The sequence below is a fragment of the Biomphalaria glabrata genome, chromosome 1 (genome assembly GCF_947242115.1).
Source record: "Biomphalaria glabrata chromosome 1, xgBioGlab47.1, whole genome shotgun sequence".
Taxonomy (NCBI): domain Eukaryota; kingdom Metazoa; phylum Mollusca; class Gastropoda; family Planorbidae; genus Biomphalaria; species Biomphalaria glabrata.
The window spans coordinates 71,303,483-71,316,020 of record NC_074711.1 but is presented as its reverse complement, the minus strand read 5'-3'; the positions used below and the strand labels follow the sequence as shown (position 1 = coordinate 71,316,020).

Genomic DNA, 12,538 nt, shown 5'->3' with positions numbered 1-12,538 from the left:
ATGATTTATTTTAAAAATTTTGAGTCGAGGTTGGTGCAGACGCCTCTCACGAAGGCGATATACATTATCAAAGTTTAAAATATTTAAAATTGTTAAACATTAGCAATAATGTCAATTTACTTAGTTAATCTTCAAACATAGATTAATAACTACAATGAACATAAAAATCTTTTTTACCTTCAAAAAGAAATTTAACGGCCCGCCGAACCCCCTCCTCTTTTGTGAGGACATCTTGCCCTCCAACGAGAGCGTACCCCACAGTTTGAGAAACGCTGATCTTCTTTATCATTTCCCTCTGAGTCCAGATATCCCAGTGTACTCTCACTGTGACCTATGACATCTCCCTGGACAACCAACGCCAAGAGCTACGACTAATTACTTTCACCACTCTCCCCCACCACTCGCCCCAAGGGGACACCCTTTCGAAGCTACCGGTGCTCACCTGCATTTCTCTACCCATTTAATTTAGCCAGACGTCCTACAGTAGAACAAATTAAGCTAGCAGGCTAAACATAGAACAGATTAAGCTAACAAGCTAAACATCGGTCGAGTCTTTATCTTTGAAATTGTTAAATCTACTGATTGTTCCCACCATTTAGTAGGTCAGAAAACATTCCCCCAATTCTCAGGAAGACAAATTGTCATGACATAAAAAATAGACAAAAAAAAAGACCCGCATCAAGTTGACCTGATTACTTCCCTGCCTTCAATAGAGACGATGTCTAGGTCTCTCTTTAAACAAGATTTTTTAAGAGGAAAAAAACTTTTTTTTAAGAATATCTGGTGAACTATGTAAACAGATTATTTTTTTTTTACCCTTTTCTTTATTCAATGAAACCTCTAAAATATTTGTTGTTTTGATAGCTTATTAAACTGAAGAATGAGCGAGTCATAAGCTCGATGTAGAAAGGGACAAGTAGAGCTATATCTTTGATGGCAAACGGGTTACGATGTGATTATATGGCTAGCACAAACGTCCCCAACATTCCCTGTTTTTTTTTTCGGCAGAGGTTTGAAATTTAAATGAAGTCTTCATTTAGGAGTTCTCTCCACGAAAACTCAAATCAGCACCTCCAAATGTGAAGACTAGGATTTACCTCTAACCACCAAATCCCAGATGAGGATAATGTGTCCAGTACTTGTGTGGTCAACAAACATCTCTGGTTATTTTGTTTTTATTTATGTTTCTTCTAACAAGTCCAAAAGTTGCTTTTTTTTATCAAGTCAAAAGAAAACAATTTCAATCTGCTAAAACCACATCCAAAGGCTCAGGTTCAATTCATAAATTCTTGGAGTTTACCATCTCAGCAGTAACCTTGTCTGGCCCCGGAGCCTTTCGGTTCTTACACTTGGCAATCGCTCTGTCCAGCTCAGCACGACAGAAGGGCGAGTTGCACGTTGCTTGGCTTTCAGGCTCATCTGGCTCCCTCTCGAGCCTTTACGTTCTTTATTGAGGGCTTGGGACATGGCTGTCTTCTTTTCGGGCTTGCTAATTTTAGCGAAGAGTCTATTAAACAAGTCGGCCATTTTGGTAGCCGTTGAGGCCGACCCTTCGGGTGTAGATAGATGGGAAGCAGTTCACGCTGAGTCTTTAACCTCAAGGTTTCGAAGAAGACGCAAGGCTTTCGAGGAGTCCCGAAGATCCATCCCTGCACAGGTAGCGTTCTAATGGTCCGACCGGACGCATCGGGCCAGTTCACTCGTGGCTTTACAGAGCCTGTTGTATTCCCGGGAGTACCTTCCTTTCAGCGAGCCTCCAGGCCCGTTTGCGTCTCAGGACCAGCTTGTTCAAATCCTGAGACCTAACGCGTTTCTGCCTACTTCCGGGATAAATCCGTGGGACAAACCTCTTAGCCTCACCCAACATTGCTGACAGACTTTTGTTAAAGCGATTTTTTCTTTCTTAATAATAACAAAACAATGAAAGATTTTTTAAAAAAATGGAACATTTTGTACCCCGTCTTAATCCGCCTCCACTTCAAAAAAATTGCTCGTTAGCGAATGCATAAAGCTATATAGAATTCCAATGATAGGCTTATAGACTCAATGCGCTCTAGTCTAAATGCTACTCGGCACACTCTGGCTTCCATGTTACTTTAGCTCATTTATACTTTTTTTTTAACTTATAGTGCTGTACTAAACATTCACCATTTAGAAGCCCTCGTCGACTGCCTAGTTTACCTATGCCTAAGGCACTCGTCTTAAAAGGTACAAGCAAAGAGACACTGAGTATACAAAAATAGACACTAAGTAAACGTGCCCTCGTACAGTGTATCCAGAGAATGCCGACTATGTCTTTCAAAGCTGCTACTTTATCAGGAGGCTTGTATAAAGGTAGTAGGCCAAGAGTACTCCTCTAGAAGACAAGGTTTCTGAAGATGAAACAACTATCCAGTTCATCGCAGATATTGGAACTTATTCTCAGACCCCTCCAACTTGATAAGGACGAAGAAGAAAGTAAAAGACAGTACAAAATGATAAGGACGAAGAAGAAAGTAAAAGACAGTACAAAATGATAAGGACGAAGAAGAAAGTAAAAGACAGTACAAAATGATAAGGACGAAGAAGAAAGTAAAAGACAGTACAAAATGATAGAGCTTTTTAAAAAACAAAAAAACATTAAACAAAATTTTTTGCAAATATTTTTTTTTAAATAGATTAGAAGCCAAACTTTTTTTCAAGTATTGACTTCAGCTCTCTTCCTCGCCTTCTTGTCAAGCGCCTCAGAGCTTCAATCTCACGCCAAGGATATGAGCAACTACTGTGTGGCTTGTTCAGCCTTAATTACGTCAGGGGATTTCAACCTTTTCCAGGCTAAACACTTAATACATGAGATTATTTCCTAGCGCCACGCTTGAGAGAATGTCTTCTATCCCTGAAGACGAGCCTGTATTGAGAAGCTTATGTTATTAACGAGGCAGAAAGGGTTCAGATTTAGGCATCGATCCAGCGATTTTGTTGTGGATAAATTCAGCATTTGGAGGGATTGTCGCCATTGCACATTAATATTTTATTGCGAGCCTGACGTGAAAATGACGTCTTAAAATGAACTAGGTCTTAAAGAAGAAGAATTCAGTGGCTTAAGAAAATATTTAGAGATAATAATGCAAAACAGCAATGAGTTACAGATGTGCATATAAAGATTCTCTTTCTATCTCTTTCCCTTTTTTTTTCTTTTTCTCCTCTCACCCGTTCGCTCTCTCTCTCTCTCTTTCTCTCTCTCTTTCTCTCCCCATTTCTATCTTTTTTTTTTCTCTATTTTTTTTACATTCGTCTAATTCTTTTCTTTTTTTTCCCCCATCACTTTATTATTTTGAATCCTACTTTACATATATTTTTTTACTTTTTTTTCTGTCCTTAACTCTTGTGGGTCTGTTATTTCCTGGGCCAAAGGTTAAAAGGTTAAATTTGTTGTCGAATTATCTCTACGAATAGCCAAACAGTACGAGCGGATTAAGTAAGCCTTACCTTTTTTATAACTTAAGTATAACATTTACTAGTAATAATTTCTGAACAATGGATAAGTAGAGTTTATTATTTTGTACACTTTACATTACAGGTTGTATTTGGTGCACAAAACTACACATTCTCTTAACCTAATAAGGACTTCAGCAGCCGATAACCTCTATAATCTTAATATGCACCTGACTAAGCTTCAAATTCTGCTAAACATTTGAACTTCCTGATATCGGATAGTCTTATTCAGGTATTCTATGAGTTTTTTTTTACCTGTTCAGAACTCCAGCGACAAAGCAGACGACCATCAAGACTTTAAGAAGATTATTGACCAAGGAAACAGCCCGCCACAACATTGGATTCGTTCCATTCTTTTTTTTAGGTTTAAATATAGAAGATAGAAAACAACGTTCAGTTGAGTCTAAGGCTGGACTTCATGTGGACACTGTGTGAGACATAGGTTACAACTTCTCTATTGATAAGGCTGGACTTCATGTGGACATTGTGTGAGACATAGGTTACAACTTCTCCATTGACATCTAGTAGTTTTAGTCTAGTAGTTTTAGTCTAGTAGTTTTAGTCTAGTAGTTTTAGTCTAGTAGTTTTAGTCTAGTAGTTTTAGTCTAGTAGTTTTAGTCTAGTAGTTTTAGTCTAGTAGTTTTAGTCTAGTAGTTTTAGTCTAGTAGTTTTAGTCTAGTAGTTTTAGTGAGACTTTTAAGGAAACGTTCTATTTAAATGGGGGGGGGGGGTGCATAAATGGGAGTTGCGATATTTTTTGATAATAATGATCTGTATCAAGGGAATATATAAATAGATACTGTCTATGTGAAACAGTTTGTAAGTTATATACACACACATATATATATATATAATCATTGCAATTCTATTAAACTTTTAATTGTCAAACTATTCTATTGCACAGAAACTTGAACGCTAATTAGCAACGTGTGGTTGATGTTAAGCGTTCATAAAATGTATGGAAGTCACTCTATGTTCCTTGCATCATTTTATTACTACAGTAGACATTAGTGAGGTGTAGCATTTCTGTACCTGGCATTAACCATTCAAGTTTGGGACACATGAGCTAAAAGTGCTCACTCTTGAAAGTAAAATACGAAATCTATTTATTTCCTTACTGTCAATAATATTATAAATGTGGTCACGTGATGTTGGCGTTTCTTTAAAGAGAAATAAGAAGTCGGCTTCAAATTGATTGTTAGTACTAAGTTGTTTTTTTCTAATTTGTGTCAAACATTATAATTTTAATTTGAAAACACTTCATCACTTAATGGTCAAGAAGGTATTTGTAAATATTCAAAATTTCTTGAGTCCTAAAATCGATTTGTCTTGCATTTATTTTGGTAACATCAGTTTTTAAACTGTTTCTGTTATACACTAAACAAGCCTACTCTTTTTCTACGCTGTACCTCTAAGTGTGTGTGCGGCCTTACCTTACAGTGCCATAGTCATTGGTTGTTATCGTTAAGTTTACTATTGGTTCTCCCCTCGCAGTGTACACCTTACACCGTTAAACTAAAAGTTAAATAGCGTCTTTGCTTGAAATATTTGTGGTAGTATCTTTAGTCTATAGGTTTGACCCCCCCCCCCCTTCTTTAACATGCTTTCGTTTTTTTCTCATCACTAATAAAACTAGCGGTGAATATCTTTCTCTCTCTCTCTCTTTCTCTCTCTTTTTTTTATCTTTCTTTTCTCTCTCGCTCTTTTCTCTCCAACTCTCTCTTTTTTTATCTTTCTTTTTTCTTTCTCTCTCTCTCTTATTTCTCTTTCTCATTGTATCTCCCACTTTCTTTCGTAATCTTTCTTTTTTCTTTTCCTCGCTCTTCTCTCTCTCTCTCTCTCTCCCTCTTAGACTCTCTTACCCTTTCCAGCTTTGTGAACCCTACACAGTAGCCTTCAGTCTAGTCTTACACAAGAACAGTCTTCACTTCATAAAGTTTCTTTAACCAAATACAATGCAACAAATTTTTATAAATATATAGACATAGATATCTAGAGGTCTAAATATAGAATCATTGTCAGGGACTTTGACGAACTACTGGCTGTATTGGTGTCACGCTCTTCAAGATTTTATCAAATCATTTCCACGGACCCAAATCACAGCTATTATCAAGTCCAAGCCAACACGAACTGATAATTTGATTCTCTGCCAGCTGTCGCTAGAGAACATTGTGGCTTGATTTCATTGATTTCTTTATTAGCCCAAAATCTAATAAGTTAACAGCCTAATAAAGTGACACCCTCCCCCCCCCCCGCACACACCCCCCACCCTGATCCCAGTGTGTGTATCTCCTAACATATGTGTCATGAGCCAGCTCTTTACCAGAAGACAATGTGACACGTCTATCTGTGATGATCACTGCTCGAGAAGCTATCGTCTGTCTTGGGTGAGTAATGGGGCGTGGGGGAGTGGCTATTGGTGGCAGGTGAGGAGGGGGAGGCTTATGTTTCATTGCACGTGATATCATCTACATGTAAGAGAAAAGTGTTAGCGTTTAAAAGTGTTGTTGCTGTCCGAAGGGGACCTGTGTTAGTCACGTGGTCTGACTGCGTGGGTAGGTACAGTTGGTAGCATACACAAGTGTGACGTACACACAAAAATTTATATAATACACACACACAAACACATGATAGATAGATAAATAGATAGACAGACAGACATATAGATATAGATAGATATATATATATATATATATATATATATAGATAGATAGATAGATAGATAGATAGATAGATAGATAGATAGATAGATAGATAGATAGATAGATAGATAGATAGATAGATAGATAGATAGGTGAGTGAATCAAAAAGAAACAAGTTTAATTGTTAATGACAAGTGTATTACAGTATTACTTCATTATTTAGTAATGTTTAGTGGGAAGCATGGTCGAGAGGCTAAGTGCTATGAAGGGGCCTCGAGGTTCGACACCCGTCACGGGCAGAGTTGTGTTTAGTTAGCGCCTAGATATACCCTCCCCCCCCCCCCAACTGGTCCACAACCGAGATTGGACCAAAGCGCTCTGAGCATGCTCTAAGCATGAAAGTAGCGCTATATAAAAGCCATAATTTATTTATTTATGTTTCTCATCTTAGTTGAAGCTATTTAGTCTTCACCGTCTATTCCTTTCTCTCGAGCTTATATTCCACTCCTTGCCTCTGTCTGTCTGGTACACATTATCTCTCCCACTTACCATTCTAGGGTGAAGTTGACACCACGTAATTAGTCATTGTCAATGAATCAATAAAAAAATAACTAATTTAATAATTTTTTATTGTTAGTTAATTATTTTTTTATAGAGAAAAGGCAAATAAATCTTTAAAAAATTGAGTCGCGTATGGACTTAACTCTATGGAGTTCTAGCGTAAAGACTTCTAGTTTATGGACTTCTTGAATATGGACTTCTTGCGTATAGAGTTCTAGAGTATTGACTTCTAGTGTATGGACTTACTAAGTAAACTTACCTTTTTATAAGGCTTGAAATGAAGATCATTCCACATACGGTTCTCCATCAGTAGGTCGTAGTTTGAAAGTGGCACATTGACCTCTCCAAGATACTCTGGCAACTTGAGGTGATGTGCTTTGTGGAAGGCTAGTATCCTCAGCCTTAGATTCTTCATCTCTTCCAGGTTCAGGTCAGTGAAAAAGAATTCCTTATCCAGAACTGGGTTGCACGTCTGCCTGGCCGGCTCACACGTCTGTTTCTGCAGCTTGCCAGGCATCAGGCAGATCTTGAAGAATGGGTTGAGCACGAGATCCGGTTTTTCGGGGAATTTGAGACCTTCTGCTCTGATGATGATAACCTTTAACCTCTTGGTGGCGGGAAAGTACTGAAATGAAAACTTGACATCGCCTCGTTCAGTTTCGGTTTTCACTGCTCGTGAAATTTGAGCCACTGGGTCGGACACCACGTCAGAGATAAAGTTTAAGTCATTTGTCTTGGGCTTTTCGAGAGAGTGAGACCGCTCCACTTTGATGATCTGTCTCTCGGTGACGACAACTTCCGGAGAGGAGTGTCTTTTGTCCTGGAATGGATCGATTGGAGCCAGCTGTTTCCGGTTCCTCCCGTGATGGGGGCTACCTCCGCAAGAGTCACTACCTTCCGGTCCGGCCTGATGATGGCAAAGCAACCTTATGACATCCTTTGTGACTAGCGAAGAGCGTCGCCGGTAATAACGCTTGGACCTGCGAAAAGATTCTTTCATTGGCAGATACTCGTTTTTATCAGTTAAGCCAGAGTAGGTTCCCCTGTAGTCCGCTGTTAAATGGTTTACGTTCGAGAAAGACGAAGAGGGAATCCGCTCCTCGGAAGCATAGAAGTCTTGAAATGATCTGTGCATTCTTCGGGGTCTGGATCGGTATTCCGAAGTGGGGATTGTCAGTGATCCTTTCCTATGGCAACTCATGGAATCCTTGCTGTTTGACCCGCTTCTATTTAGCCCGCAGTTGCCGCTTGAGTTTCGCTTCACCGACGACGACGAAGAATGGCTGGTAAAATTAGGTGCATGGTCAACAGGTAGGTGTGGCAGGTTGGACATAGACCGCACTCCAAAATCTCGTAGGAAACCGTGCGAGTCCCTGCGGGGAGATACGGGTGCCGAGCGTATGCGCACCAAGCTTATTTCTGGAGCGGCGAGCGCTGAAAATGAAGATCTCGGGGAAACTCCGGGGCTGGTGGAGGCCGACCAGGACGTCACGCTGGGCTCTCCGCTGGAGTGACTTACCAGATCATCGTTAGAACCAACACTGGGCTGCCGTGAAGAGTCATTAGATCCAGGAATGATAAATTGCGGAATAGTCCGAGGTGTGACGACATTCGTTACGAACTGCTGCTGCTGTTGTTGTTGCTGAGCAGCGCATCGGTCACTTGACCCATTCTTTCGGGCATTTCCGTCCCGGTTTTGGTCACTCCCGAAGCCGGGCAGACGACATTTGGTAACAAGCCAGTCTCTTAACTCTTTCATTGTGTCCGAACCTTTCTTCTCTTCGGCCATCATTCAGTGTGTAAAAGATTTACAACTCAGCCAAGCCAATTCTTGTTATAAGTATTCGTCTGACGAACGGCCTAGCTCCATAAGTAGTCAGAATAAGTTCTTTTACGATAATCATTTATCTTGTAGTGATTGTACCTTGAAAAAAAAGTCAAAAGTAATATAAAATTATTTGTTAAGTAAATTTATCTAATCTAATTTTTATCTTCAACTATTTTAGTAAACTCTACATTCTGCGTTCCCTAGTGACTTCTGTACGGAGAGTTTTGTGCAGGAAAGCGCTCCCAAGGAGGTCAATACAAGCGCTACAAAGACACTCTCAAGAGCTCCTACAAGGAATGCGATATCGACATTCACGGCTGGGAAGCACTAGCTCTCGATCGCTCCTCATGGCGTGAAACTGTGAGTCTCGGAGTCTCAAGATTTGAAGCAAGAAGAAAAGCCAGGGTGAAAGAGCGCCAAACCAACAAAAAGCTGAGAGAAGAAGCAGGCCTATCTGCAACTGACCAAATCTACCCATGCCACGTATGCGGCCGGCTTTTTAAAACGAACATTGGACTTTACAGCCATCTTCGAGTCCATAGGAAATGACAAATGTGCTCATCTTCGACCACGAAGGAGGAGCTATATCTATGTATAAGACTGTTAAACGGATTCGCATGAAATTTCATACACATGTTCCTTTACCTCGAAGGTGCGCGCTAAAACACGGTTTTGATATATTTGCAGTCTGAATGAAGCTCTTCGCGAAAAAAACGCACGCTTTCTATTAAACTATTGTATTTTAAATTCATTATTTCCACAAAAGCCGCATTCTATATACAAAGCATACGTAGAAATAGCACAATGTTTAAACAATAAATATTTGCCATAATAATCAAAGTCTGGGAAGAAACCAACGGCCAGTGTCTAGTATGAATTACATAATTATAATGAAAAGTGAAGGCAATAATAAACTGTTCATTGAGGCTCAATGGTCCATGTGAGTGGTACTCAACCTATTGTTGGCCTGGGAAGAAATCATTGAAAGACATACGCAAGAAATCGTCGAGGTTTAGTGAAAGTAAGATTGTTTTTGGTTTCCACCATGCAAAGTGGGAAGGAATTTAGAAGGGGCCGGATATGACACACGGTAGTTTATGTTTCACTGGTCTATTAACAAAGATGATATAATGATCATCTGTTGTTTTAGACAACCGTTAACATGGGGATAACGTGTCTGGCACAACGACCGTGAAAATGAATGTAAAAAAAGCTTTTTGTTTCCTATTAGTTTCTATATTTAGCACAAGCTTAGAAACAACCAGCCAATATTTGTTTACAGTCGGTATCTGATTTAGTCTAGTTTAAATTCTTGAGGTTACTGCTAGCTCATGTTGTCCCATAGTGTGAATAGTATTTTATTCATGTGTCTCCATTTCAAAATTTTATCAAAATGTATGAAGTCCTGGGTATTATCAGACTATATATTATTTAACAATAGTATAAAATTCACCAATTATGCATACAGTTAGATCTAGATCTAGATTTAAGAATTAAAAGTAGGCCTACATAAATAAAAAAAAAGTAAAACCGAAAGCAATACGGACATAGAAGAAATGGAAGATTACTATGATCGGCTTAATTAACACGATAGAAATGTAATTTAAAATAAACTGCATGATAGTAATTTTTTTAGAATAAGTAAAACTTTTCTGACCTAATAACTAATGGAGAAATATTTTACATTTAATATTTGTATCAACTAATGGAGATATAGAATACATTAACTATTTATTGAAGAGATATAGGATAGATTTAATATTGACATCAACTAATGGAGATATATATGCATCGAAACGAAGAAGTCGTTAATTAGTACACTGTACAAAAAAAGTTTTTATTACTTTATATTTTTCCAAGCTAGCAACTAATTTTTATTTTTAAAATACTTTAGTTTGTTCTAGTTTTTAAATAACATATAACTTTATGTTTCGAACCTGTACTAAGAATGCGTCTCACTTTGTAAACAGATGAATACATCTAGATGACAGCCGCTCCTGTGACAGGAGAGACTTCCATGGCACAGAGTAACTAACGATGGTATTTTATCCAGCAGACGACAGACTGAGACCGCTACTTTTTATATAAAGCTGTGGAAGCCCTTCCTGACACCACTGGCTAGTAGCCTGAGCAGCACGTGCGGGAGACAGTCACCTGACCTTTTGCTCACAACCGAATCAGCGGGGGTCTCGGGTGAGTGGGGCAATCACTGGGGAGAGGGAGCGGCTTTTATCATGCATGTGTGTGCGTGTGTTTTGTGATTCGGGGGGGGGGAGCTGCTTTAAGGAGATCAATACATTTGTAGGCGGCCTGACCAACTCGACCACTTTCATTCCTTTTTTTTAATCAGTCTGACAGGTGAGCACTCGCGCACAAACACACTCATACACATGTATACAAACACAAGTACAGAAGATTTATCTAAGAAGTAGTGGTATGAAAAAAAGAAATGGATTAACTAAAAAGAAATTCGGCACTAAAATTCAGGGCCGGATTTAAGGGTGGACAGGCGGGGCTACACTGACATCTTGCTCTTTCTGAGGTAAATATACCACCTTGAAGTTTCTATAAAGCGTTTTGCACTTGTGTATTTTAACATCAGTATTCCGAATGTTTTGTTGTATTTAAAAGAATGTTCTGGTATCTTTAGACGAGTGTTCTGGTATCTTTAGACGAGTGTTCTGTGGTATCTAAACGAGTGTTCTATTGTCTTTAGACGAGTGTTCTGTTGTCTTTAGACCAGTGTTCTGTTGTCTTTAGATGAGTGTTCTGTTGGGGTTAGGGTTATAAAGCGTTTTGCACTTGTGTATTTTAACATCAGTATTCCGAATGTTTTGTTGTATTTAAAAGAATGTTCTGGTATCTTTAGACGAGTGTTCCGGTCTCTTTAGACGAGTGTTCTGGTATCTTTAGACGAGTGTTCTGTGGTATCTAAACGAGTGTTCTATTGTCTTTAGACGAGTGTTCTGTTGTCTTTAGACCAGTGTTCTGTTGTCTTTAGATGAGTGTTCTGTTGTCTTTAGATGAGTGTTCTGTTGTCTTTAGACGAGTTTTCTGTTGTCTTTAGACCAGTGTTCTGTTGTCTTTAGATGAGTGTTCTGTTGTCTTTAGACGAGTGTTCTGTTGTCTTTAGACGAGTGTTCTGTGGTATCTAAACGAGTGTTCTGTGGTATCTAAACGAGTGTTCTGTTGTATTTAGACGAGTGTTCTGTGGTATCTAAACGAGTGTTCTATTGTCTTTAGACGAGTGTTCTGTTGTATTTAGATGAGTGTTCTGTTGTCTTTAGACCAGTGTTCTGTTGTCTTTAGACGAGTGTTCTGTTGTCTTTAGATGAGTGTTCTGTTGTCTTTAGACGAGTGTTCTGTTGTCTTTGGACGAGTGTTCTGTTGTCTTTAGACGAGTGTTCTGTTGTCTTTAGACGAGTGTTCTGGTGTCTTTAGACGAGTGTTCTGGTGTCTTTAGACGAGTGTTCTGTTGTCTTTAGACGAGTGTTATGGTGTCTTTAGACGAGTGTTCTGTTGTCTTTAGACGAGTGTTCTGTGGTATCTAAACGAGTGTTCTATTGTCTTTAGACGAGTGTTCTGTGGTATTTAGATGAGTGTTCTGTTGTCTTTAGACCAGTGTTCTGTTGTATTTAGATGAGTGTTCTGTTGTATTTAGATGAGTGTTCTGTTGTATTTAGATGAGTGTTCTGTTGTCTTTAGACGAGTGTTCTGTGGTATCTAAACAAGTGTTCTATTGTCTTTAGACGAGTGTTCTGTTGTCTTTAGACGAGTGTTCTGTTGTCTTTAGATGAGTGTTCTGTTGTATTTAGATGAGTGTTCTGTTGTCTTTAGACGAGTGTTCTGTGGTATCTAAACGAGTGTTCTGTTGTATTTAGACGAGTGTTCTGTTGTCTTTAGACGAGTGTTCTGTTGTCTTTAGATTAGTGTTCTGTTGTCTTTAGACGAGTGTTCTGTGGTATCTAAACGAGTGTTCTGTTGTATTAGACGAGTGTTCTGTTGTCTTTAGATGAGTGTTCTGTTGTCTTTA

General features: G+C 39.0%; 1 protein-coding gene across 4 annotated transcripts in view; it reads right to left on the bottom strand.

The window, feature by feature from the left end:
• LOC106069013 (uncharacterized) overlaps window positions 1-12,538 on the bottom strand; it is a 124,837-nt gene that overhangs the window by 31,247 nt on the left and 81,052 nt on the right. For 2 of the 4 annotated variants that reach the window (XR_008775007.1, XM_056012301.1), the window contains exons 1-2: window positions 10,443-10,682; window positions 6,937-8,601 (exon numbers count right to left, since the gene is read on the bottom strand). Coding sequence is in view for 3 of the 4 variants with exons in the window: in XM_056012301.1 (XP_055868276.1) it covers window positions 6,937-8,469 (1,533 nt within the window). In the remaining variant the exon portion in view is untranslated. Of the gene's footprint in view, window positions 1-6,936; window positions 8,602-10,442; window positions 10,683-12,538 lie in introns of those variants that run through there. The other 2 variants (XM_056012305.1, XM_056012310.1) reach the window with 2 other exon arrangements.